This window comes from Petromyzon marinus, unplaced genomic scaffold (genome assembly GCF_048934315.1).
Source record: "Petromyzon marinus isolate PM22_M1 ecotype Great Lakes invasive population unplaced genomic scaffold, UKy_Petmar_22M1.pri1.0 PM_G_Scaffold_33, whole genome shotgun sequence".
Lineage (NCBI taxonomy): Eukaryota > Metazoa > Chordata > Hyperoartia > Petromyzontiformes > Petromyzontidae > Petromyzon > Petromyzon marinus.
Genome location: NW_027422906.1, coordinates 2,527,292 through 2,554,791, shown reverse-complemented (window position 1 = coordinate 2,554,791; position 27,500 = coordinate 2,527,292). Strand labels below are relative to the sequence as shown.

The 27,500-nt window shown below is 53.7% G+C and overlaps 1 protein-coding gene and 1 pseudogene across 1 annotated transcript; one reads left to right on the top strand and one right to left on the bottom strand.

Annotated features, from left to right (window-relative positions):
• LOC142915635 (uncharacterized) overlaps window positions 1–27,500 on the bottom strand; it is a 139,867-nt pseudogene that overhangs the window by 31,355 nt on the left and 81,012 nt on the right.
• Window positions 457–21,540, top strand: LOC142915657 (protocadherin Fat 1-like). The gene is made up of 11 exons (XM_076061387.1): window positions 457–531; window positions 4,276–5,658; window positions 5,918–6,042; window positions 6,175–6,406; window positions 7,930–7,991; window positions 9,328–9,654; window positions 9,877–10,090; window positions 12,008–12,147; window positions 16,672–16,968; window positions 19,515–19,725; window positions 20,420–21,540. Exons 2-11 carry the CDS (start codon window positions 4,404–4,406, stop codon window positions 20,668–20,670), a joined length of 3,114 nt encoding a protein of 1,037 aa, XP_075917502.1. The 5' UTR covers window positions 457–531; window positions 4,276–4,403; the 3' UTR covers window positions 20,671–21,540.

The window sequence follows — 27,500 nt, the reverse complement described above, 5'->3', positions numbered from 1 at the left end:
GCCACCTACTCACTCACTCACCCACTCACTCACCCACCCACCCACTCACTCACCCACCCACTCACACAATCAGCCCATCAGCCACCTACTTACTCACCCACCAACTCACCCATTCAGCCACCCACTCACCCACCCACTCACCCACCCACTCACACAAGCAGCCACCCACTCACCCACCCAATGACCCACCCACTCACCCAATCAGTTACCCGCTCACTCACCCACCCACTCACCCACCCAATCAGCCAAACAGCCACCCACTCACCCACCCACCCACTCACACAAGCAGCCACCCACTCACCCACCCACTGACCCACCCACTCACCCAATCAGCCACCCGCTCACTCACCCACCCACTCACCCAATCAGCCAAACAGCCACACACTCACTCACCCACTCGCTTTGCCCCTCCCCCCTAGCGCTGCCCCTCCCCCCAGCGCTGCCCCTCCCCCTCAGTGTGCCGCTGCCTCCGTCTCGTGCTGGTGCAGCTGTTCGCTCCACGTCGCGCCGTTCACTCTCACAAGCCTGCAGGCGAGTGGCAATGTTATTACAATGTTACTACTAACTACCACTATGTTACCACTAACTACCACCACCACGACTACCACATCTATTACTATCACTACTAACATCACTATTATCACCACAACCACCACCACGACTACCACCACTTCCACTAACTACCACCACTACTACCACTGCTACTACCACGACTACCACTATTATTACTATCACTACTATTACTATCACTACTACCACAACTACTACCACCACTAACTACCACCACCACGACTGCCACCACTACTACCACTGCTACTACCACGACTACCACTACTATCACTACTATTACTATCACCACTACTATCACTACCACCACTACTACCACGACTACTACCACTACTATTATTATCACTACTATTACTATCACTACTATCACCACTACTATCACCACTACTACCACCACCACCACGACTACCACCACCACTACTACCACCACTACTACCACGACTACTACCACTACTATTACTATCACTACTATTACTATCACTACAATCACCACTACTATCACCACCACCACTACTACCACCACTACTACCACTGCTACTACCACGACTACCACTACTATTACTACTATTACTATCACTACTACCACCACTACTATCACCACTACCACCACCATGACTACCACCACCACTACTACCATTGCTACTACCACTGCACTTGACGCTGTAAGTGTGGTCTTGATATATTAATGACTCAAAGTTGTCCCCGTTCACGGAAATCGATAGTTTAGTCCTAGTCGTAATATTAAACAGCTGAGTGCCGCTGGTGATTCTGAGCCTAGAGGGTTGCGTGAGGACAGACACCAAGCTCCAGACAACACGCTACTGGCTCTTATTGCAGACGCGGCGAGATAAAATGTTCACACCCCCCCCCCCCCAAGTAGACAAAAAACCCCTCCACAAATTGCGTGACAATGAAATGGCCTCCCTAGGCCTCGTAAGCACGGGGCCTGCTCTTATAAAACACTAACGGAATCCAACAAGATATTTGTCTGATTTTCAATGCCGCTCTGCAGGCTGTTATATCGGTTCACGAGTCCCAGGAAGTTAGGTGATATCCGCAAAAGAGTGAAAACTTTGAGAGGTGGCGCGTGCCATGTCAAGTATTGCAACTCGGGAGAAGAAGGCCAAGTGGCTTAATGGGCCAGGAGCGAGGCGTACGCCACCTGAACTCTCGCGTGGGGCACGCTGCTCACAGCTGTCGAGGTGGAGCGCGCCGCGTGGGGCACGCCACGTGGTAGGGGTTCAGCCTTGCAGACCAATATACAAAAAGTCTTATTTTTATACGTTTTGACATTGTGTACAATATGGGAGCCGTACTCTTTGGTTCTATTCGGTAAAGTCACGTAGGCAAAAAATAACAAAAATCACGACGTTTCGGCCACAACACAAGTGGCCTTCTTCAGGTGTTGTGGCCAAAACGTCGTGATTTATGTTATTTTATTTTTGTTACCTACGTGACTTTACCGAATAGAACCAAAGAGTATGGATCCTTGCAGTCACGAAAGCTTCAAATCTAGAATATGGGAGCTACCCACGTGCCAAATTTTAGTTTTTTATAGCATGTTGGGAAGCATGCTAAACATCTCGAACAGACACACATCCACACATTTCCCTTTTATTATATATATACAGACAACTAGCTGCTACTGCCCGGCTTCGCCCGGGACTTGGATTCACCACGCCCGGCCGCCTTTGTCTCCCCAGTGCTAGCGATGTTCACACACCGCACAGCAGTTACTCGTTTGAGGCTGAGTCGACCTAGGGGAGGCCCAGGACCGGTTCAGATAATCGTCACCGGTGGTGGCCATGGGCGGGAATCGAACCCGGGTCGCTGGCTGCTCGAACCACAACACACATGTGACGTCACAGCTCACTTGCCGTGCAAAATCTAAATGCATTATTGCACCCCCACCCCCCAAAGAAACAAAAGTGTATTTGTATAATGTTAGCACGGTGTACAGTCTGGAAAGTACCCACATGGCAAATTTAAAGTTTGTTGCATGTCGGAAAGTACGCTAAACATTTTGAACAGACAACACACACAATCACAACTTTGCCTTTTATATATCGATGTAGTGTGTGGTCTTTTTTTATGTGTAGTGCGTGGTCTTGAAATTATAAGAATGTGTAGTGTGTGGCAAGGCCGTAATTTTAATATATATTGGGGTGGGGGGACACATCCCTGTGTAGGCATAGATACCTACACACCCTACATACAGGTGGGTAGTATGTAGTGACTGTTTTTTTCGGTAAATTCACATAGAAATAATAAAAAAGTAATAAAAAAATAAAATTATATAATAGCATACGACGTTTCGATCGCAACACAAGCAATCATCATCAGGTAGAGGAAACATAACAGCAGACAGACCTTAAGTAGGGAGAATTAACACAGATATACCAAGGGATACAGAGAGACGGAACATCACACTAAATCAAACAGGGTTTAGCAAAATTTGTAAACTATATAAAGCAACACAGACGGTCGGTTAATTAAAAATCACGAAAGCGCCTAATCAAGTTAGTATCCAGTAGTGACTCTGTAGTAGTGTCTGGCTCTACAGTAGTGTAGAGGAGTATTGTGAGTAACCAATAAGGGGGCGAACAGAAGGAGGTGATGGGGCGGTTGTGGAGAGAGTGGAGAGTTTCCAATACCTGGGCAGTGTGCTCATGACCGGCTCCCGTTTGACAGCAGATGTCTCCGAATCAGTCGAGCGGCAATATCTTTTCATCGTTTGCGTAACGCTGCTGTGTGGAAGCTACCTGGTCTGTCGCTCCGCACGAAGCTTCAGGTCTTTTCGGCCACGGTCATTCCCTCCCTTTTTTATGCTTGCGAAACGTTAACTCCCTTAATGGAGCATCTTCACCGGTTGGAAAAATTTATGCTGGTTTAACCAAGCTGAATTCTGTAAGGAGCTTACAAACCCTTGAATGATTTGGACAAAGTCCCATCGGTGAGCTCCTCCGGCAGGCAAGGCTGCGTTGGCTGGGTCATGTAGCCCACATGTCCAGTCACCGCATGCCTAAACAGCTTTTGTTCAGCCGGATTGAGGGAGCTCAACGGGCGCGGCACGGGCTAGAGAAGAGATGGAATGACGTGGTACAGAAGGATGTGGAGCTGAGTGGACATGCCGATGACTGGTACCAGCGGTGTCATAATCGGCCTCTGTGGAGGAGGCTCGTGAAGGACGCTACTTGGCAGTTGGAGGCAGTCGCCCTCCAACAACAACGGAGGGCGGAGGAGCGACGCTCACAACAACGAGCGGAGCGCCGGGTGGCTAAAGCACAGCAGGTTGGCACAGTAGGGGGCACAGGTGGTGCATCAGCCAGTCATCTCAGTCATCTCAGTCAGTCGACCCGTGGCACCTGGGTCTGCCCCGTGACCTCCTGCCCGCGGGCGTTCGCCACTTCACGTGGCCTCAACGTGCACATGGCCTGGCACAAGCGTCGTGGTGACGCCACCGCCACTTAGTGGCGAATGGCGGTGGTTGTAGAAACGTCCCTTTTGAGTATTTGTCTGCTGCTGTAATTGTAAATGTCCACGTGATGGTGATGATGACGACGATGCTGATGAGCCACATTGTCGAGCTATCGTTTACGATGGCCAGGTCGCTTCTGAAAAAGCGCTATCCGGTAACTCAGCGGGGCGCCTTGCCTGGCAAAAAGAAAAATTGTTTGGTTTGTGTTTGGTCTCGATCTGACACGTTAGAGGAGGAGGAGGACCGACACCCCATCGGGAGCGCCCAACGAACCCGGAGACTTTGACGGCGCCCGCCTCTCCGACCGCGGCTCGGTGTCGTCGGCGGCTCTCAGGCGCAGGGCCCGACGCCCGACACGATGGCCTCGGCGCTCCTCCCGCTGCCGCTGCTCCTGCTGCTGCTGCCACCGTGCGTGAGATGCCTCGCCGGGCAACGCGGCCCGCCAGGGTCGCCCCTGCGCTTCACCAGGCCGTCCTACCATGCCACCGTCTACGAGAACTCCGCGCCCGCCACGTACGTGGAGAGCCACGACAAGATGGGGATCCACGTCGGCCGCTCGGCCCCCGGGGCCCGGTACGCCGTCGTGTCCGGGGACGAGGAGGCCGCGTTCGAGGCGGAGGGGCTCGTCGTGGGCGACTTTTGGTTCCTGCGCGTCCGCACAAGGGGCGTGCCATTGGACCGCGAGGAGCGCCACGGCTACACGCTAGGGGTCAAAGCGTTCTCCGAGAACGGCCGCGGGGCGGCGTCCGCCGAGGTCTTCGTCCACGTGCTGGACCGCAACGACCTGAGTCCGCTGTTCTCGGCGTCGTCGTACTCCGCCGGCGTCGCCGACGACGCGCCGGCGGGCGCCGCGCTCCTACGCGTCGCCGCCACGGACGCCGACGAGGGCCCCAACGGGCGCTTCAGTTACACCCTGGAGCAGCGCTCGGACGCCTTCGCCGTGCACCCGGCGAGCGGCGAGGTGACGCTCGCCAGGAGGCTGACGGAGCCCGGCGACGCGGGGCCGCACGAGTTCAAGGTGACGGCCGTCGACGGCGGCGGGCTGAGCGGCTCGGCGCGCGTCGTAGTGAACGTGAGCCGGGCGAACGCCCACGCCCCGCGCGTCGCCGTCGCCGCGACCCGCGCGCCCGCGTGCGGGCCGGCCCCCCTCCGCCTCCGCGTGCCCGAGGACGTCCCGGTGGGGGCCGTCCTCGGCTGGCTCGACGCTGGTGGCCCCGCCGGGGAGGCGCGCTACTCCCTGCGGGGCGAGGACGAGGACGGCGTCACGTTCGCGGTGCACGAGACGAGCGGGGCCCTGCGTCTGGCGCGGCCGCTCGACTTCGAGAGGCGACGCCGCTACGACCTGACGGTGGCCGCGCGCGACGGCGACCCCGGGGGGCCGCCGCCGGCGGTCTGCCGGGCGACGGTGGAGGTGGCGGACGTGGACGAGAACCGCCACGCCCCGCGGTTCACGGAGTTCGCGGCGGCCGCCGCCGTGCGGGAGGACGCCCCCGCGGGGGCCGTCGTCGTCACCGTCGCGGCCGCGGACGAAGACCGGGGGATCGACGGGGAGGTGCGGTACTCCCTCGTGGACGGGTCCGACCTGGGGGTCTTCAGCGTTCATCCGGAGACCGGTAGATCACACCCACTACTGCTATCACTACAACCACCACTTCTACAGCTACCACCGCTACCTCCCTCCTCCCTCCCCCCCTCATCCTGCACAGTCACACATAGTCACTGTAAGATGTTTTTCTTGTTCGTGTTTTTGTTTGTTTGTTGTGGTTGCACCCGATTCAAGCGCCGAATGGCTCACAGGGCTATAACCAAAATAAATAAACTAAAAAAACTAAAAACCCTCGCGGCTAATGACGCCGTGTCCCGCGCCGGCAGGGGCGATCGTCACGGCGCGGCCGCTGGATCGCGAGACGGCGAGCAGCTACTGGCTCGCGGTGCGCGCTACGGATCGCGGACTCGTCCCTCGCTTCGCCACGCTGCACGTCTACGTGGAGGTGCAGGTACGGGAACCCGTGCGCACTTGCGCGCACGCACGCACGTGTGAGTGCGTGCGTTTGCACCGCTGCGTTTTAAAACGACACGATGCGAATGCCGTGCGTCTCTCCCGCCCCCGTCCCGCCGCCCCCCCCCAGGACGTGAACGACAACCCCCCACGGGCGTCGCGTCCGTGGTACCGGGCCGAGGTGGCGGAGAACTCCCCAGGGGGCGTCGCGGCAGCACAAGTTGACGCCTGGGACCCGGACAACGCCGACGCCGCCGCCAACACCGCCGCCGACACCGCCGGGGAGGCGCGGGGCAGGGGCCTCACGTTCAACATCGTCTGCGGAGACCCGCAGGGATTCTTCAACATAAACACCAGCACAGGTGGGGGCGGTGGTGCTGGGGGTGGAGAGCAAATCCACAACATTTACAACGATAGTGTAGTGTGCAGTGTTGTGTGTAGCGTATAGCAGTTTGCAGCGTAGTGTATAGTGTAGTGTATAGTGTATAGCGTAGTGTATAGTGTAGTGTATAGTATAGTGTATAGTAGTGTAGTGTATAGTAATGTATAGTGTAGTGTACAGTGTTGTGTGTAGCGTATAGCAGTGTGTAGCGTAGTGTATAGTGTAGTGTATAGTGTAGTGTATAGTAGTGTATAGTGTAGTGTGTAGCAGTGTAGTATATAGTGTAGTGTATAGTGTAGTGTTGTGTGTAGTGTAGTGTGTTGTGTTGTGTGTAGCGTAGTGTGTTGTGTTGTGTGTAGCGTAGTGTATAGTAGTGTATAGCGTGTAGTGTATAGTGCAGTGTATAGTATATAGCGTAGTGTATAGCGTAGTGTATAGTGTATTGTAGTGTATTGTAGTTTAGTGTTGTAAGGACGAGCAGACTTCTTTAGGAGGCACACTCTGTTTATTGTATTATTTCCTTATACAACGCTTAACACACACAGAGGGATATTCGGTCCCCTCACCCGATACCCTAGGGAGGTACAGCCTCCGGACCTGGCGGGACTCTCACGTCTACCGCTAACCTCCTTGATACCTAAGGAGGTACAACCTCCGGACTTGGCGGGACTCACACGTCTACCGCTATCCTAGTCCTCCGGCTAGGACCTAGGGGAGGCTATCTGACCCACCGCTGGCCCGGTGGGTCCTGACCACTGGGTTTGCCGAGCCTTAGCCCTTAGAAGGGCTGGAAGGCTGGTCCAGGGTCCTAGCTAGGCTTCAGCCCAGTCTTCTGTCTTTGTGCAGGGAGAGAACTCCCCAAGGTCCGTTGGGTCACCCGTCTTATACTCCTTCGTGGCCAGGTAGAACCAATCATACATTCCCACGTGGAACCGTCTGATTGGTTCGTACCAAACCCTGGCCACGATTTGTTTCACCTCGACTGACCCCAACCGTTGTACCCAGGGGTAATGCTGTACTGCCCTGGTGGCAATGCAGGTTACGCAACAGCGCGTAGTTATAAGTGTATAGTGTAGTGTATAGTAGTGTAGAGTGTATTGTATAGTGTATAATAGTGCTTAGCGTAGTGTATAGTGTAGTGTATATTGTAGTGTATAGTAGTGTATTGTAGTGTATAGTGTAATGTATAGTAGTGTATAGTGTAGTGTATAGTAGTGTATAGTGTAGTGTATAGCAGTGTGTAGCGTAGTGTATAGCGTGTATTGTAGTGTATTGTAGTGTATAGAGAGCAAATCCAACAACATTTACTATCGACGCATTTCCATTTGGCACGATGTGACCCAACATAGCCTGACATCACGTGGTGATGTCGTCTTTAAGTTGTCAACTGACGAGCTACCCCCCCCACCCCATCTCCACGTTGACGCCCCCCACCCCACCGTGTGCGTGTGCCGGCCGGCGTGGGAGGGTTGTGGTTCACCTCTGGTGAACGACTCGTCACAGGCGTCATCCACACCACCAGCAGGCCGCTGGACAGAGAGAGGCAGGCGGAGCACGAGCTGGAGGTAAGAGTCACCGTGAGGGTGGTGGTTGTGGTGGGGGTGGTAGTTGTGGTGGTGGTGGTGTTGGTGGTAGTGGTGGTGGTAGTGGTGGTTGTAGTAGTAGTGGTGGTGGTAGTGATAATGGTAGTGGTAGTAGTGGTGGTAGTTGTAGTAGTGGTGGTGTTAGTGGTAGTCGTGGTGGTGTTGGTAGCGGTGTTCGTGATGGTGGTGGTAGTGGTAGTAGTGGTGGTGGAAGTTGTGGTGGTAGTGGTGGAAATAGTGGCGGTGGTGGTAGTGATGCTGGTAGTAGTGGTGGTGGTAGTAGTGGTAGTGGTGGAGTGATGGTGGTGGTGGTAGTAGTGGTGATGGTGGTAGTAGTGCTGGTGCTATTGGTGGTGGTGATGATAATGGTAGTAGTAATGGTGGTGGTAGTCGTGTTGGTGGTGGCATTGGTAGTGGTGGTAGTGATGGTGGTGGTAGTGGTAGTAGTGGTGGTGGAAGTTGTGCTGGTAGTGGTGGAAGTTGTGGTGGTGGTAGTAGTAGTGGTGATGGTAGTGGTGGGTGGTGGTAGTGGTAGTAGTGGTGGTAGTAGTAGTGATGATGATGGTAGTGGTGGTGGTGGTAGTGGTAGTAGTGGTGGTAGGGATGGTGGTGGTGGTGGAGTGATGGTGGTGGTAGTGGTAGTAGTGGCTGTGGTGGTGGTAGTTGTGGTGGTGGTAGTTGTGGTGGTAGTGATAATGGTGGTGGTAGTAGTGGTAGTGGTGGTGGTGGTAGTAGTGGTGGTAGTGGTGGTACAGTAGGGGACACAGTTGGTGCATCAGCCAGTCATCTCAGTCGACCCGTGGCACCTGGGTCTGCCCCGTGACCTCCGGCCAGCGGGCGTTCGATACTTCACGTGGCTTCAACGTGCACCTAGCCTGGCACAAGCGTCATGGTGACATCACTGCCACTTAGTGGCCGAATGGCGGTTGTTGTTGTGCGTGCGTGTCTGTATGTGCGTGTCTGTGCGTGCGTGTCTGTGCGTGTCTGTGTGTGTCTGTGCTTGCGTGTCTGTGCGTGTCTGTGTGTGTCTGTGCGTGTGTGTCTGTGCATGTGTGTCTGTGCATGTCTGTGCGTGTCTGTGCGTGTCAGTGTGTGTCTGTGCGTGTCTGTGTGTGTCTGTGTCTGTGTGTGTCTGTGTGTGTCTGTGTGTGTCTGTGTGTGTGTGTCTGTGCGTGCGTGTCTGTGTGTGTCTGTGCGTGTCTGTGTGTGTCTGTGTGTGTCTGTGCGTGTCTGTGTGTGTTTGTGCGTGTGTGTCTGTGCGTGCGTGTCTGTGCGTGTCTGTGCGTGTCTGTGTGTGCTTCCCGCCGGCCGGCGCCAGGTGTCCATCGTGGACGGCGGCGTCCCCCCGCGTGAAGCGAGGGTGGCGGTGACGCTGAGCGTCTCCGACGAGAACGACAACGCCCCGCGCTTCCCCAGGAACCTCACGCGAGTCAAAGTCGTCGCGGCGGCGGCGGCGCCGACCCCGGGCCCGGCGGTGCCCGTCGCCCGTGTCTACGCCGCCGACGCCGACCGGGGCATCAACGCGGATCTGCGTTACGTCATCAGCGGGGGGCACGACGTTGGAGACTTTGCCATCGACCGCGCGCGAGGAATCGTCTACAGCCAGAGCAGGCGGCAGCCTGCGGGGACATCCAACTCAATCACGGTGCTGGGCACACTCCACATGCTACCTCCTCCTCTCCTGCTCTCCCTACTCCCCCTCTCCCTCCTCCTCTCCCTCCTCCTCTCCCTCCTCACGCAGACACGCATGACGAGGTAACCCCGACTCGACGCAAGGACCCCCCCCCCCCCCGCCTCGCCTCTTATCGCCGCGACGATTCGACCGCTGAAACGGAACTCGCCGATGTCGGCGTCGCCGGCCCCGCAGGTCCACGCCACGGACGGGGGGCGACCGCCCAAGTCGTCGACGGCCACGCTCCACGTGGAGTGGATCGCCGCTCCACGGCCACCCGAGACGCCCGCGGCCTTCGCCCTGAGGCAGCACGCGGTCACCGTGGCGGAGACGGCCGCCGTGGGCATGGTGGTGATCGTGCTGCCCACGGAGAGCACGTGGGGGAGCCTCCTGTGGTTCAGCATCACAGGTCACGTGGTGCCACCACACACACCACACACACACACCACACACACACCACACACACCACACACTCACCACACACACACCACACACACACAACACACACACCACACACACACCACACACACGACACACACCACATACACACCACACACTCACCACACACTCCACACACACACATACACCACACACACCACACACACCACACACACACCACACACACCACACACACACCACACACACCACACACCACACACACCACACACACACCACACACTCACCACACACTCCACACACACACATACACCACACACACCACACACACCACACACACACCACACACTCACCACACACTCCACACACACACATACACCACACACACCACACACACCACACACACACCACACACACCACACACACACCACACACACCACACACCACACACACCACACACCACACACACCACACACACACCACACACACCACACACACCACACACACACCACACACACACCACACACACCACATACACACCACACACACCACACACACACATACACCACACACACCACACACACCACACACACACCACATACACCACACACACCACACACACACCACACACACACCACACACACCACACACACACCACACACACACACACACATACACCACACACACCACACACACCACACACACACCACACACACACACCACACACACCACACACACACACCACACACTCACCACACACACACACATATACACCACACACACCACACACACCACACACACCACACACACCACACACACACCACACACACCACACACACACTACACACACACACCACACGCCCCACACACACACACACCACACACACACACACCACACACACGCACCACACACACCACACACACACCACACACACCGCACACACCACACACACCACACACACACCACACACACCACACACACCATACACACACACCACACACCACACACACACCACACACACACACCACACACCCCACACACATACACCACACACACCACACACACCACACACCACACACACCACACAGACCACACACACCACACACACCACACACACACCACACACCACACACACACCACACACAACACACACCACACACACACCACACATACACCACACACACACACCACACGCACCACACACACACCACACACACACACCACACACACGCACCACACACACACCCACACACACACCACACACACCACACACACACACACACCACACACACCACACACATACACGACGCACACCACACACACACACACCACACACACTACACACACACCACACACACACACCACACACACACACCACACACACCACACACACCACACACCACACACACCACACACACCACACACCACACACACCACACACACACCACACACACCACACACACACCACACACACACCACACACACCACACACACAGTCACACACACAGTAACACACACACATCACACACACCACACACACCACACCACACACACCATACGCACCACACACACACACACCACACACACCACACACACACACACCACACACACAGAACACACACCACACACCACACACCACACACATCACACACACCACACACACCACACACACACACCACACACACACACCACACACATCATACACACACCACACACACCACACACAAACACCACACACACCACACACACACCACACACACACCACACACACACCACACACACACCACACACACAATACACACCACACCCCAACCCACGTGTTGTGTTCATGGTGACATCATGTGGATGGTTTAACGGTGACATCTTGATGGTGGTGTGCTAACGGTGACGTGATGATGATGATGATGACGATGGTGACGGTGTTGGCAGGCGGTAACTGGGAGGGCAGCTTCCACGTGACGGAGCACAGCGGCTTTGTGGAGGTGGCCAAGCCGCTGGATGCCGAGCGGTGCTCCCTCTACCGGCTCACCGTGACGCTCACCGACGGGACCAACGCTGCAACCACCCTGGTGGGCAGGCACGCGTGTCTGTGTGTGTGTCTGTGTGTGCGTCTGTGTCTGTGTGTGTCGGTGTGTGTGTCTGTGTGTGTGTCTGTGTGTGTCTGTGTGTGTGTCTGTGTGTGTGTGTCTGTGTGTGTCTGTGTGTGTGTCTGTGTGTGTCTGAGTGTGTCTGTGTGTGTGTCTGTGTGGGGAGCGATAGTGTAGCGGTTAGCGCGCTGCGCTATGAACCTGGCGACCCGGGTTCGATTCCCGCTCACGGCCAACACCAGTGACGATTATCTGAACCGGTCCCGGGCCTCCCCTAGGTCGACTCAGCCTCAAATGAGTACCTGGTGCGGTGTGTAAACATTGCCACTAGGGAGACAAAGGCGGTCGGGCGTGGTGCTGGCCACCCACCCCCTCGTGTACCGTTCCGGCCTTCATAGGTGCTCGCTAACAGCACTTGCCCCTACAGTCTGTTAAGGCTATATGGGGGATCTTTGTCTTTGTGTGTGTGTCTGTGTGTGTGTCTGTGTGTGTGTCTGTGTGTGTCTGTGTGTCTGTGTGTGTGTCTGTGTGTCTGTGTGTGTGTCTGTGTGTCTGTGTGTGTGTTTGTGTGTCTGTGTGTGTGTCTGTGTCTGTGTGTGTGTCTGTGTGTGTGTCTGTGTGTGTCTGTGTGTGTGTGAATGTGTGTGTGTGTCTGTGTGTGTCTGTGTGTGTGTCTGTGTGTGTGTCTGTCCGGCAAAACAACCCCCTACCTCCTCGCGGTGCCGGACGGGCAACTCTGTCGTGGACAGTGCTGTGGGGGGAGATCCAATTTTGATTGGCTCCTCCCCTCATGGCATATGTGTCCACCACAGGGGCTAAACGGGGGCTCTGGACGGGTGCGAGGGGCTGGTAACCCCTCCACCTTCAATGAATTACCACGAAACCACGAATTAAACTGAAATATGTAACTAATAAGCTTGTGCTGGAGGCCCCGGGGGGCCAGGCGTCTATGACGTCTCCTGGCCAAACCCCAATTGGCGGAGCCAGGAGATTGAATACCTACCCTCGGGGCTACTCCAGAAACAACGAAAAGCCACTACGGGTGGCCACGTGGAATGTTCGAACGCTCACTGCAGAAGAGAGGCTGCCACTCCTCTGTCGGGAGCTGGACCGGTATCGCCTGGATCTATGCGGCATTCAGGAGGTCCGGTGGACCGGCTCTGGCTCCTGCCACCATGAGGGGTGGACAGTTCTCTACTCGGGGCAGCAGACTGCCAAACAACAGGGTGTGGGTCTTCTTTTGAACAAAAGAATGAAGGGGGCGTGGGAGCGTGGCGGTGAGGTGTGGGAAGCTGTAAGCCCCAGGCTACTTTGGGCTCGCCTTCCCATCAACCGGAGGCGAGAAATGGTGGTCGTGGTTACTTATGCCCCCACCGAAGATGAACATCCGTGGAGGGATGCAGGCAAAGCCGATGAGTCAGATGCCTTCTATGACCTCCTGTCACAGGTGCTGGCTAAAGTGGCCTCTCGGGATAGAGTCATCATGTTGGGTGACTTCAATGCCCGAGTTGGTCATGATACTGGCACCTGGTCTGGAGTGATTGGAGGGCATGGGCCAGATCAGCTCAATAACAACGGTAGGAGGCTGCTAGATTTTTGTGCAGCCCATGTGCTTGTAATTACCAACACGCTGTTCCGGCATCGGCGCATCCACACAACATCATGGATGCATGCCGGGTCCAAGCAAGAACATCTGCTGGACTACATAGTGACGGACCAGCGAATGCGAGCACATGTCCTTGACACCAGGACCTACCGTGGAGCTGATCTGCCCTCTGACCATCGACTAGTCATCTGTAAGATGCGCCTGCCATTCTTCCACTCCGGTGGTGGGTGTACACCCAGGACCCCATTCCAACCTAAAGTGGCCTGGTCTCAGTTATCTGATGAAAGTTGCAAGCGAGAATTTCATCATCGCTTGCGGCTGGGATTGGCATCGTCCCCGACTCCTCCTGATGTCGAGGGTAAATGGGCGAGGTTTAGAACTGTGACTCATGCAGCTGCAATGGCTGCTTTGGGTACACGGTCCAGACCTCCCCAGAGACCCTGGCTGACAGAGGAGGTGTTCAGGATGGTTGAGAAAAAGCGACAGGCCCACTGTCATCGGCTACAGAATCCCACGTCAGAGAATGAGGAGGCTTACCGCAGCCTTCGCTCGGAGGTTCGGAGAGCCGTGAGGCGCTGCAAGGATGGGTGGTGGTCGCGGGTTGCTGAGGAGATGGAGTCTGCCTCAGTGGCCCGTGATCACAAATCTCTATTTAACTCCATCAAAAAAGTAACCTGCAGCGCCACACCTATTACCATCATTAGGGGAAAAAACGGTGATCCAATCTCCGACCCCCAGGAACAGGTTCGCAGATTTGCTGAGCATTTCTGTGAGGTCCTGGGGGAGGGAAAATCCCTCAGCCAGGAAAACATCGTGGCACAAAGTGAGGATGACCCTGCTGAGGCTGCGGTGCCTCAAATATTGGAAGAAGTCACCCCCTGTGAGTGGCTGGCTGAGGTGCCATCTGCTGAGGAAGTATTGCAGGTGATCCGGAGTCTGAGACCAGGAAAGGCAGCGGGCAGAGATGATCTCCCAAGCGAAATGCTGAGGGAGGGTGGCGTTTGTGCACAGACTGCCCTATATGACATCATAACAACAGTCTGGACCACTGGACGGGTTCCGCAGGATTGGAAGGATGCCCTGGTGGTCCCCCTTTTTAAGAAGGGGGACCGCACAGACTGTAACAACTACAGGGGCATCTCACTCCTCAGTGTGCCGGGAAAGGTCCTGGCAAGGATTATTCAGCATCGCCTTGCCAGGCACGCTGAGGAGAGGCTTGCGGAGCCCCAATGCGGTTTCAGGATAGGGCGGTCCTGCACAGATGCCATATTTTCTGTCCGTCTGCTACAGCAGAGGTGTAGGGAATTCCAACAAGACCTACATCTCTGCTTTATTGACCTGGTCAAGGCCTATGATACCATCAGTAGGCCTGGGCTCTGGGTCGTTCTTCGTGCTTTTGGAGTACCTGACCATCTGCTCACGATCATTAAGGACCTTCATGATGGTGAGCGGGCCCGGGTAAAACTACGTGGCCGGGAGTCAGAGCCATTCCCTGTACACCTTGGGGTGCGACAGGGATGTCCTCTGGCTCCCACATTATTTAACATCTATTTTGACCACGTAGTCCGTGAAGCCTTCAATAGCTGTACCAGGGGAATCTCCATATGGTACAGATATAATGGGAGGCTAATCGATGCCCGGGTGCGGTCAAGGGATGGCTCCCTATTGCTCAACCACGTTATGTATGCTGATGATTTGGTAATAGCTGCTCAGTCAGAGGAGGAGTTGGAGACGCTGCTGCTGAGACTGGAGCGTGCCACTAAGAGGTGGGGCCTTACCATCAGCCCCACCAAAACTAAGCACCTGCCTGGGTATTTTGTACCATCGGACACTCCACCCCCACAACTCCCAATCGGTGATGGGGCAGTTGTGGAGAGAGTGGAGAGTTTCCCATACCTGGGCAGTGTGCTTATGACTGGCTCCAGTTTAACAGCAGAGGTCTCACTCCGAATCAGTCGAGCGGCAATATCTTTTCATCGGTTGTGTAACGCTGTGTGGAAGCTACCTGGTCTGTCGCTCCGCACTAAGCTTCAGGTCTTCTCGGCCACGGTCATTCCCTCCCTTCTCTACGCTTGCGAAACGTGGACCCCCCTAATGGAACATCTTCGCCGGTTAGAAACATTTAGGCTGGCCTGCCTACGATCCATCCTGGGTTTAACCAGACTGGATTGTGTGAGGAGCTCACAAATCCTTGAAAGATCTGGGCAGGGTCCCATCGGTGAGCTCCTCCGGCAGGCAAGGCTGCGATGGCTGGGTCATGTAGCCCGCATGCCCAGCCACCGCATGCCGAAACAGCTTTTGTTTGGCCGGATTGAGGGGGCTAAGCGGGAGCGGCACGGGCTAGAGAAGAGATGGAGTGATGTGGTACAGGAGGACGTGGAGCTGAGTGGACTTGCCGATGACTGGTACCAGCGGTGTCAAGATCGGCCTCTGTGGAGGAGGCTCGTGAAGGATGCTACTGGGCAGTTGGAGGCAGTCGCCCTCCAACAACAACGGAGGGCGGAGGAGCGACGCTCACAACAACGAGCGGAGCGCCGGGTGGCTAAAGCACAGCAGGTTGGCACAGTAGGGGGCACAGGTGGTGCATCAGCCAGTCATCTCAGTCAGTCGACCCGTGGCACCTGGGTCTGCCCCGTGACCTCCTGCCAGCGGGCGTTCGACACTTCACGTGGCCTCAGGGTGCACATAGCCTGGCACAAGCGTCGTGGTGACGTCACCGCCACTTAGTGGCGAATGGCGGTTGTTGTTGTGTGTCTGTGTGTGTCTGTGTGTGTGTCTGTGTGTGCACCGTCCACGACAGCGTTGCCCGTCCGGCACCACGAGGAGGTAGTGGGTTGTTTTACCACCCGCATCACCACATTACTCACCCCCACTACCCTCACCACCCACCCCCCCGCCAGGTGGAGGTGACGGTACTGGACGTGAACGACCACCGGCCCCGCTTCTCCCGTGACCTCTACGAGGCGACCGTGGCCGAGGAGACTCCTCCTGCCGCCGCCGGTATCCTGCGGCTGGAGGCGACGGACGCCGATGCCGGCGCCGTCGCCGCCCGGCTCTCCTTCTCCCTCGTCGGCTTAGGCGGCGGCGACGCCGCGGAGAGCCTGCGTCTGTTCCGCGTGGACCCCGTCACCGGCGAGGTCACCGCCGCCGAGAGGCTGGACCGAGAGGCCAAGCGGAGCCACCTGCTCACCGTCATGGTGAGAGGGCGCCACGCCAGGTGCACGTGTGTGTACGTGTGTACGTGTTTACATGTGTACGTGTGTGTGTACTTGTGTGAGAGTGAGGTGTGTACGTGTGTGTGTACGTGTGTGAGAGTGAGGTGTTAACATCGCCACTAGGGAGACTAAGGCGGTCGGGCGTGGTGCTGGCCACCCACCCCCTCGTGTACCGTTCCGGCCTTCATAGGTGCTCGCTAACAGCACTTGCCCCTACAGTCTGTTAAGGCTATACAGGGGATCTTTATCTTTGTGTGAGTGAGTGTGTGTGAGTGAGTGTGTGTGTACGTGTGTGTGTGCGTGTGTGTACGTGTGTGTGTGCGTGTGTGTACGTGTGTGTACGTGTGTGTGTGTACGTGTGTGTGTGTATGTGTGTGTACGTGTGTGTGTGTGTACGTGTGTGTGTGTACGTGTGTGTGTGTACGTGTGTGTACGTGTGTGTGTGCGTGTGTACATGTGTTGTGTTGTACGTGTGTGTGTACGTGTGTGTGTGTGCGTGTGTGTGTGTACATATGTGTGTGTACGTGTGTGTGTACGTGTGTGTGTACGTGTGTGTGTGTACGTGTGTGTGTACATGTGTGTGTGTACGTGTGTGTGCCGACCGTGCAAATCGAAGGTGCTGATGACGACGATGATGACGACGATGACAACGATGCCGTGACCGCTGTCTTGCGTGGTGACCATAGTGTCCTGTATAGTAGTGTTTAGCGTACTGTGTAGTAGTATATAGTGTACCGTATAGTAATGTGTAGTGTAGTGTATAGTGTAGTGTATAGTGTATAGTAGTGTATAGTGTAGTCTATAGTGTAGTGTATAGTGTAGTGTATAGTAGTGTGTAGTGTAGTGTATAGTGTAGTGTATAGTAATGTGTAGTGTAGTCTATAGTGTAGTGTATAGTAGTGTATAGTGTAGTGTATAGTGTCCTGTATCGTAGTGTTTAGCGTACTGTATAGTAGTGTATAGTATAGTGTATAGTAGTGTATAGGCTAGTGTATAATGTAGTGTATAGTGTAGTGTATAGTAGTGTAGTGTATAGTGTACTGTATAGTGTACTGTATAGTGTAGTGTATAGTAGTCTATAGTGTAGTGTATAGTAGTGTATAGTGTAGTGTATAGTGTATTGTATAGTAGTGTATAGTGTAGTGTATAGTAGTCTATAGTATAGTGTATTGTATAGTTGTGTAGTGTATAGTGTAGTGTATAGTAGTGTATAATGTACCGTATAGTAGTGTATAGTGTAGTGTACAGTGTAGTGTATAGTAGTGTAATGTATAGTAGTGTATAGTGTACTGTATAGTAGTGTACAGTGTAGTGTATAGTAGTGTATAGTAGTGTAGTGTACAGTATTGTATAGTGTACTGTATAGTAGTGTAGTGTATAGTAGTGTGTAGTGTAGTGTATAGTAGTATAGTGTACAGTAGTGTATAGTGTACTGTATAGTAGTGTACAGTGTAGTGTATAGTAGTGTATAGTGCAGTGTATAGTGTAGTGTATATTAGTGTAGTGTATAGTAGTGTATAGTGTAGTGTATAGTGTTGTGTATAGTGTAGTGTATAGTTTAGTGTAGTGTATAGTAGTGTAGTGTATAGTAGTGTATAGTGTATAGTAGTGTATAGTAGTCTATAGTGTAGTGTGTAGTGTATAGTAGTGTATAGTGTGGTGTATAGTGGTATAGTGTAGTGTATAGTGTAGTGTATAGTAGTGTATAGTAGTCTATAGTGTAGTGTATAGTGTAGTGTATAGTAGTGTACAGTGTAGTGTATAGTGTAGTGTATAGTAGTGTACAGTGTAGTGTATAGTGTAGTGTATAGTAGTGTGTAGTGTATAGTAGTGTACAGTGTAGTGTATAGTAGTGTAGTGTATAGTAGTGTGTAGTGTAGTGTACAGTATAGTAGTGTACAGTGTAGTGTATAGTATTGTGTCGTGTAGTTTGTCACGTAAACAAACCGCGTAACCGATGGCCACGTTTTGTTTCGGTGACGACAAACCTTGGTGATTGGCCGTGTCAGGTGCCGGTGTCGCAGTTTGACGGCACCGCAGCGCCGGTCACGTCGCACGCGACCAGCACGACGTGACTCACCGCGGACGGTCTCCTCCTGTCAGGGGGCGTTCGTGGCGAGCGATCTCTCCGCTCGGACCTCTCTCTCACTCTCTCTCTCACTCTCTATCTCACTCTCTCTCACTTTCTCACTCTCTCTCACTCACTCTCTCTCTGTCTCACTTTCACACTCTCTCACTCTCTCTCTGTCTCACTTTCACTCTCTATCTCTATCTCACTCTCTCTCACTCACTCTCTCTCTGTCTCACTTTCACACTCTATCTCTCTCTCACTCTCTTCTCACTCTCTGTCTCACTTTCACTCTCTCTCACTCTCTCTCTGTCTCACTTTCACTCTCTCTCACTCTCTCTCTGTCTCACTTTCACTCTCTCTCTCTATCTCTCTCTCACTCTCTCTCTCTCACTCTCTCTCCCTCACCCTCTCACTCTCTCACTGTCTCTCTCACTCTCTCACTCTCTCGCACAAACAGGTGCAGGACGGCGGGATCCCCGTGAGGCGAGCGTACGCCACGCTGGCGGTGAGCGTCGACGATGCCAACGACCACGCGCCCCGCTTCACCGGCGGCCCCTACGAGGCCCGCGTGGCCGAGTCGGCGGCCGTGGGCTCCGCCGTGGTGCGCGTCACGGCGCTGGACCGCGACGAAGGCCCCAACGCCGACGTCAGATACAGCATCAGCCACGGTGACCGCCTCACCACCACTCCCACCGCTCCCACCACCACTTCCACCACTCCCACCGCTCCCACCACTCCCACTACCACTCCCACCACTCTCACCACTCCCACCACTCGCACTACTCCCACCACCACTCCCACCACTCCCACCACTCCCACCGCTCCCACCACTCCCACCACCGCCACCACTCCCACTCCCACCACTCCCACCACTCCCACCGCTCCCACCGCCACCGCTCCCACCACCACTCCCACCACTCCCACCACTCCCACCACTCCCACTCCCACCACTCCCACCACTCCCACCGCTCCCACCACTCCCACCACTCCCACCACTCCCACCGCTCCCACCACTCCCACCACTCCCACTCCCACCACTCCCACCACTCCCACCGCTCCCACCACTCCCACCACTCCCACCACTCCCACCTCCACTCCCACCACTCCTACCACAACCACTCCCACCGCTCCCACCACTCCCACCACTCCCACCGCCACTCCCCCCCACGCGGAGGGAGTTTCTGCACTGGAGCACATTTCCCGTGTCGCGTTTTTTTCGTGGCGACGCTCCGTCGCGTGTCTCTCCCCCGTCCAGCTCGGATCGCCGGCGGCCGACGGGCGCCGGGGCTTCCCACCCGCGGCGTTCGCCCTCGGCGGTTCCCTTCGCTTTTGACGACGCGAACTCGCGAATTCCCCCGGCAGGAAACGTGGGGAATTCCTTCGCCGTCCACGGCGCGCTGGGCGTCGTCTCTGTGGCGAGGAAGCTGGACGGCTCCGCGGTAGAGGCCTACGAGCTGACGGTGAGGGCGGCCGACCGGGGGCGCCCGTGCCGCTCCACGAGTATCACCGTCCACGTCGTCGTCGTCGTCGCCGCCGCTACCGCAAACACCGCCTCGGACGGCGCTCCACCCACATTCGCCTCCAGAGGCGGAGTGGTCGATTTACACCCGTAGAATAACACAGAGACCCGTAGACTAACACAGAGACCCGTAGACTAACACAGAGACCCGTAGACTAACACAGAGACCCGTAGACTAACACAGAGACCCATAGATTCACACAGAAACCCATAGATTCACACAGAGACCCGTAGACTAACACAGAGACCCATAGATTCCCACAGAGATCCATAGATTCACACAGAGACCCGTAGGCTAACACAGAGCCCATAGATTCCCACAGAGACCCGTAGACTAACACAGAGACCCGTAGACTAACACAGAGACCCGTAGACTCACACAGAGACCCGTAGACTAACACAGAGACCCGTAGACTAACACAGAGACCCGTAGACTCACACAGAGACCCGTAGATTCACACAGAGACCCGTAGACTAACACAGAGACCCGTAGACTCACACAGAGACCTGTAGACTCACACAAAAACCAATAGACTAACACAGAGACCCGTAGACTAACACAGAGACCCGTAGACTCACACAGAGACCCGTAGACTCACACAAAAACCAATAGACTAACACAGAGACCCGTAGACTCACACAGAGACCCATAGATTCACACAGAGACCCGTAGACTAACACAGAGACCCGTAGATTCACACAGAGATCCATAGATTCACACAGAGACCCGTAGACTAACACAGAGCCCATAGATTCCCACAGAGACCCGTAGACTAACACAGAGACCCGTAGACTAACACAGAGACCCGTAGACTAACACAGAGACCCGTAGACTAACACAGAGACCTATAGATTCACACAGAAACCCATAGATTCACACAGAGACCTGAAGACTAACACAGAGACCCAGAGATTAACACAGAGATCCATAGATTCACACAGAGACCCGTAGACTAACACAGAGACCCAGACATTAACACAGAGACCCATAGATTCACACAGAGACCCGTAGACTAACACAGAGACCCGTAGACTCACACAGAGACCCATAGATTCACATAGAGACCCGTAGACTAACACAGAGACCCATAGATTCACACAGAGATCCATAGATTCACACAGAGACCCGTAGACTAACACAGAGCCCATAGATTCCCACAGAGACCCGTAGACTAACACAGAGACCCGTAGACTAACACACCGTAGACTAACACAGAGACCCGTAGACTAACACAGAGACCCATAGATTCACACAGAAACCCATAGATTCACACAGAGACCCGTAGACTAACACAGAGACCCATAGATTCACACAGATCCATAGATTCACACAGAGACCCGTAGACTAACACAGAGACCCATAGATTCACACAGATCCATAGATTGACACAGAGACCCATAGACTAACACAGAGACCCATAGATTCACACAGAAATCCATAGATTCACACAGAGACCCGTAGACTAACACAGAGCCCATAGATTCCCACAGAGACCCGTAGACTAACACAGAGACCCATAGATTCACACAGAGACCCGTAGACTAACACAGAGACCCATAGATTCACACGGAGACCCATAGATTCACACAGAGACGCATATATTCACACAGAGACCCGTAGACTTAACACAAAGACCCATAGATTCACACAGAGACCTGCTGGACTATCCTACTCACTTCACCAGCCGTCCACCACCCAGCCTGCCTCTCTCTTTACCCCCCCTCGGAGCGGTGCTGGGCCTCCCCTATGTACGCTCTGCCTCAAACGAGCGTACCTGCTGCTGCAGCTCCTGCTGCTGCTGCGTAGTGAACATCACCGCGGGGGAGACAAAGGCGGTCGGTCAGGGGTGGTGCCACAGTGTTAGGTGTGCGAGTAGGAGCACTCGTTCCGACAGTCTGTTGGGGCTACACGGGGCGTGGGGAGTCATTGTCTATTGCGGTGACATTGTCAGTGAATGTTCTCGATTAAACAAAATTGCTAAACGTTGTTTTGGATTTTTGCGCATACAATGTTTTTGTTTTTTCCCTGCAACTCATTTCATCGTGAGAATGGGGAAATGCAGAGGGGGTGGGGAGAGGGGTGGGGTGTGCAGTAACATCCAGCCACGTGACAATTTAACGACGGTCGAGTTTCTCGGAGAGTCCCCGACGTGAAGTGAACCTCGTGGCCGGACCCCCCGGGGGTCCCCAATAAACGGAAGCCAAAATCGCCGCCCAATTATTTACTTTTGGGCGACTCCGTCTCCCCACCCCCCCCTCCCCCCCCACTAGCGCACGCAATAAACGCAGCGAGCCACCGGGAATCAATCCTCCGGTGCTCCGCCGAGCACCCCGTCGTCGTCTAAGTCGTCGTCTAAGTCGTCGTCTAAGTCGTCGTCTAAGTCGTCGTCTAAGTCGTCGTCTAAGTCGCGGCCAGAACGGCCGTAGTCACAAAACTTTGATGAGCGCGCGTCGAGCGGAGCTCGTCGAGAGGAAGAGGTCGCCTCGTAGGTTGGCCCTTCATCGGACATGAAACGACGTCGCAACGCAGTTCACGCGAGAGCCGGGGGGCGGGGGGGGGCTTATGGGACCCCGGGGTCACCGCCATGAGGGTCAAATGTGTGAAGGTCTCAAGCAGATGCAGAGGGCAGGGGGTGCACGCTGGAGCGTAGCGGACTGGAGAAGCACCAGGGCCCCAGGTGCACAGTGAGGCGAGAGAGAGAACCGCGCTGGGAGTTGTCACAGCAGCAGCAGCAGCAACAACAGCAACAACAACAGCAGCAGCAACAACAACAGTAACAACAGCAACAACAGCAACAACAACAGTAACAACAACAGCAACAGCAACAACAACAGCAGCAGCAACAACAACAGTAACAACAGCAACAACAGCAACAACAACAGTAACAACAACAGTAACAGCAACAACAACAGCAGCAACAACAACAGTAACAACAGCAACAACAGCAACAACAACAGTAACAACAACAGCAACAACAGTAACAACAGCAGCATCAACAGTAACAACAACAGCAGCAGCAACAACAGTAACAACAACAGCAGCAGCAGCAACAACAGTAACAACACCAACAACAACAGTAGCAACAAAGGCAACAACAGTAACAACAACAGCAACAGCAGCAACAACAGTCTCAATAACAACAGCAACATCAACAACAGTAACACCAGCAACAACGGCAACAGCAGCAATAATAGGGGTTTTTCCCCTTTTTTCTGGCAACAAAACTGAAACCTTTTGACAAGGATTCATGTTTACTGCATTAACCACAATGCTTGTGGTCAAAATACAAACAAAACACATACTTAATCATCATTATTAAAACACACACTATGATAATATATATGTGGCATTGTCCTTTAAACTGATTGGTCCACACCAAGGGACGGCTTTCTTTTGAGCCTGATTGGTCCACACCAAGGGACGGCTTTCTTTTGAGCCTCAACCCGATGGGTGCTCGACCAGAGGACGCCAAAAGGCGTCACACAGCTCAATCAGTTTCAAGGACAATGCCACATATATTATCATAGTATGTTTTTTTGTGCATTTTGACCGCAAGTTTTGTGGTTAATGCAGTGACATGAATCCTTGTAAAAAAAGGTTTCAGTTTTGTTGCCAGAAAAAAGGGGAAAACCCTACTATTATTACATGTTTGTACTGGCAAAGGAGGTTTAATGAACAACAGCAGCAGTTAAGAGGCCGTACATAAATGATGTCACGCACCTGGGGGGGGGGGGGGTCAGACATTTGTGACGATGTGTGACGAGGGGGGGGGGGTTGAGAAATGTGACGTCACTTCAAAATGCTCAACTTTAAATAAATATAGAATTGTTATAACAACACTCCTACAACATTGGAGTGCAGCGCCACATGAACAACGCACTGCAATGACAACAATAGTTTAAAGCGATTTGAAGCATGTTTTATTTTCAAAATAGAAATATGGTTTTGGGGGGTGGGGGGGGGCAGAGCTTTGTGACGTCATATTTGACTTTTCATGACGCCGTGTGACGAGGGGCGGGGGAGGAGTCAGGATGAAAACATTTCGATTTTCCTGAAACAGAGTCCGGGAAATATCCCGTGATGTCATACGGAATTAAAACCAATCTTGCGTTAAAGTTTACACCAAACACTCGTGGTATATAACAACATAACAAAATGCAAAACTAAGTTGGCTCTACAGACTCTAACAAAAATCATTAAAGCTAAGTTATTCAGATGATTTTTAACCATGTGCTAAACAAGAACGTGCTATTAAAATGGAATGAAGGGCTTTCACTGTTAAACCGTGCCTCAGATTTCATCTGTGGCCGGTTCAGGGCAGCCAGGTAAAAGCCATGGCAGGTGAGGTTGCCTTTGGTGGTGGTGCTTCAAGCCAGTCTAGCAGCCACGTTTTAGGCCGTGGCTGCTACAGGCAGACAGCAGTCACCTCACAGCATGGCTGTGGCAATCTCTACTGTAGCTGGCGTGGCAGAGAGTCAGGTTAGCTTACAGCAGACCATACCTATTGAGGCATGGCGGGTCTTGTATATGTTGAGTAATGGCAAGTCGAGTCGCGCTTGGGCTGTGTCAATGGTTAGTGGCCCTTGGCAGTTGAATGGGTCGGTGCTTGTCCCCGACAAGTCCATGGGTTCAGTGGCAGACTGTGGGAGTGCTTGGTATTTGGAATGTGTCGCTCGAAGACCGTGGCAAGTGGAATGGCTTAGTAGCTGACTGGGACATTCCACGGCACGTGGAGAGAGTCAGTGGCTGGCGGCTGTGGCGGTCCGTGGTGGTCCGTGGCAGTTTCACGGAGATCCGGGGTGGAGTGGCGTCAGCTTGGCACGTTTAGAGAGGCCAAGACGCAAGGTCGGACCTGATGTGAAATATTTTGACGGCACGACAGGCGGGTCCAAGGGTGTTGTTGGGGTCAGGCTACGAGAGTAACAAATGCGAACTCACATTTTACTTTTTTAAGTAGTCGTTATTTTGGTGACTGCGGCGGCATGGAGAGGCCTTCGTCCGTGAGTGGACCACAAACTATCGGGGGGATTTTTAAACATTATTTTAAAGTTACTCCGAGCATTACACATATTTAGTTGCCATGCGACCATTGACTTCCTCCGAAGTAATTCGAAGAATGTCTTCATTTGGAGTCACAATTCGACTTAAAAAAACATTCTCTTTTTGCATCCCTTTTTGTGTTTTTCTGCCTCCTTCAAAGAGTTTTGTTTCTGCTCAATCGGCATTTCTGACGTGCTCTATCCACTGCTAGATGAAGGCCACCCCAAAGCTGTCGCCATCCCTCACGGTCACACAAAAATGAATTTAGCACACGCTTCCATATCCTCGCTCCGTCCCCGCAGTTGACGTCCACGTGTTGCCACTCCGTCGCGAGCCTCGCTTACGAGGCGATAACACTCAGCACTGCGAGGTCCACACCATCTCGCGGTCTCACAACCTACATCACTTGGAAAGCTCTGGTGGTCATCACTTATCAAGGTACTTAGCAGGCTTAAAAAAAACCCCTGATTAGCTTCCTAGACCCAGTGGAGATCAGGCACATTCATGGATGGTTTCATCGTGGGGGAAAACGTGAAAGTAAATGCCGAGTTAGAAACACGTGTGCTTTGTGCCGGTCGTGGTGCAATGCTTTATCCTTACCTGGAGGAACCCACTTGGGTTGACGCGATGTCGTGGCACGAGCAGTGACACTGCCTTTGTTGAGGACAGGCAGCGGGGGGGGGGGGGGGGGGCTGGAGCTGTGTTTCGGTGATTGTCGAGGTGCAGGATCTGGCCCAACATTCGCCCTGGCTCCACGTGCCGCGCCCTTTGCACTGCTGGCCCTGACCACGGCTACTGCGGTCCCTTTCCTGGTGGCGGGAGTGGCGGTGGCCGTGGCGGTCCTGGGTGCCTTGAACCTCTTGACGTGTGAAGGTCGGCACGGCGTACATGGGGGTGGATGGCCAGCACCATGCCTGGAATTGCACCAGGTACTCATTTGAGGCTGAGTCGACCTCGGAGAGGCCCAGGACTGGTTCAGAAAGCCGCAAATCTGTAGAATCTCATACCGGGTGCATCGTCAGTGTTTACGGTGGCAGTGCCGGGAAGACACCACAATTTCCGTCTGATCACCAGCGGGGGCAAGGACCTTCTTGAGGTCCCTCTCAAAGAGACGCTCATCCGGGGATGGTCTGCGCAGAGTGGGGCAAAGTGCGATTGAAGAGTGTGCTCCTAATCTCAGCTCGTTACCTGTATAAAAGACACCTGGGAGCCAGAAATCTTTCTGATTGAGATGGGGTCAAATACTTATTTCCCTCAATAAAATGCAAATCAATTTATAACATTTTTGACATGCGTTTTTCTGGATTTTTTTGTTATTCTGTCTCTCACTTTTCAAATAAACCTACCATTAAAATTATAGACTGATCATTTCTTCGTCAGTGGGCAAACATACAAAATCAGCAGGGGATCAAATACTTTTTTCCCTCACTGTAGAAAGTTTCACGGCAGTGCCTACCCATCTGCAAACAAAGGCGATTTTCAATCAGTGACATTGACGCTGCATTGAAACTCGTCATGATCGATTAACATGACACCGGTCCAAATCAATTAAAGTAAAGTTACGCCAATTAAATGCCGGAACACGGAGCCCGACCAACACTGTCCCAACTGATCCGACGTACCAATGTCATCGATTGACGCGGTACTATGCCGATCAGTCAACGTGACGCAGCGTTTGGCCACCATCGGTCAATTAACATCGATGCGCCAAACCAATCGCATCTCTGATTAGCACGGTTGGCTACGTACGGCGCGAAAGACGTTCAACGTACACGCGTAATCAATTAAGGACGATCAATTAACATTACACCGTGACAATAATTTGGGCGAGCCCGTGTATAAATCGATTAAACGTTGCCAACGATTTACATTGTTCATTAACA

What these genes read in the sequence shown, in the direction of transcription:
- LOC142915657 (XM_076061387.1), top strand. Translation starts at nt 4,404, where the DNA reads ATGGCCTCGGCGCTCCTCCCGCTGCCGCTGCTCCTGCTGCTGCTGCCA. An exon ending in CAACATAAACACCAGCACAG is followed by an intron (nt 6,407 to 7,929) that starts GTGGGGGCGGTG and finishes GACTCGTCACAG; the next exon opens with GCGTCATCCACACCACCAGC. An exon ending in CAGATACAGCATCAGCCACG is followed by an intron (nt 19,726 to 20,419) that starts GTGACCGCCTCA and finishes TTCCCCCGGCAG; the next exon opens with GAAACGTGGGGAATTCCTTC.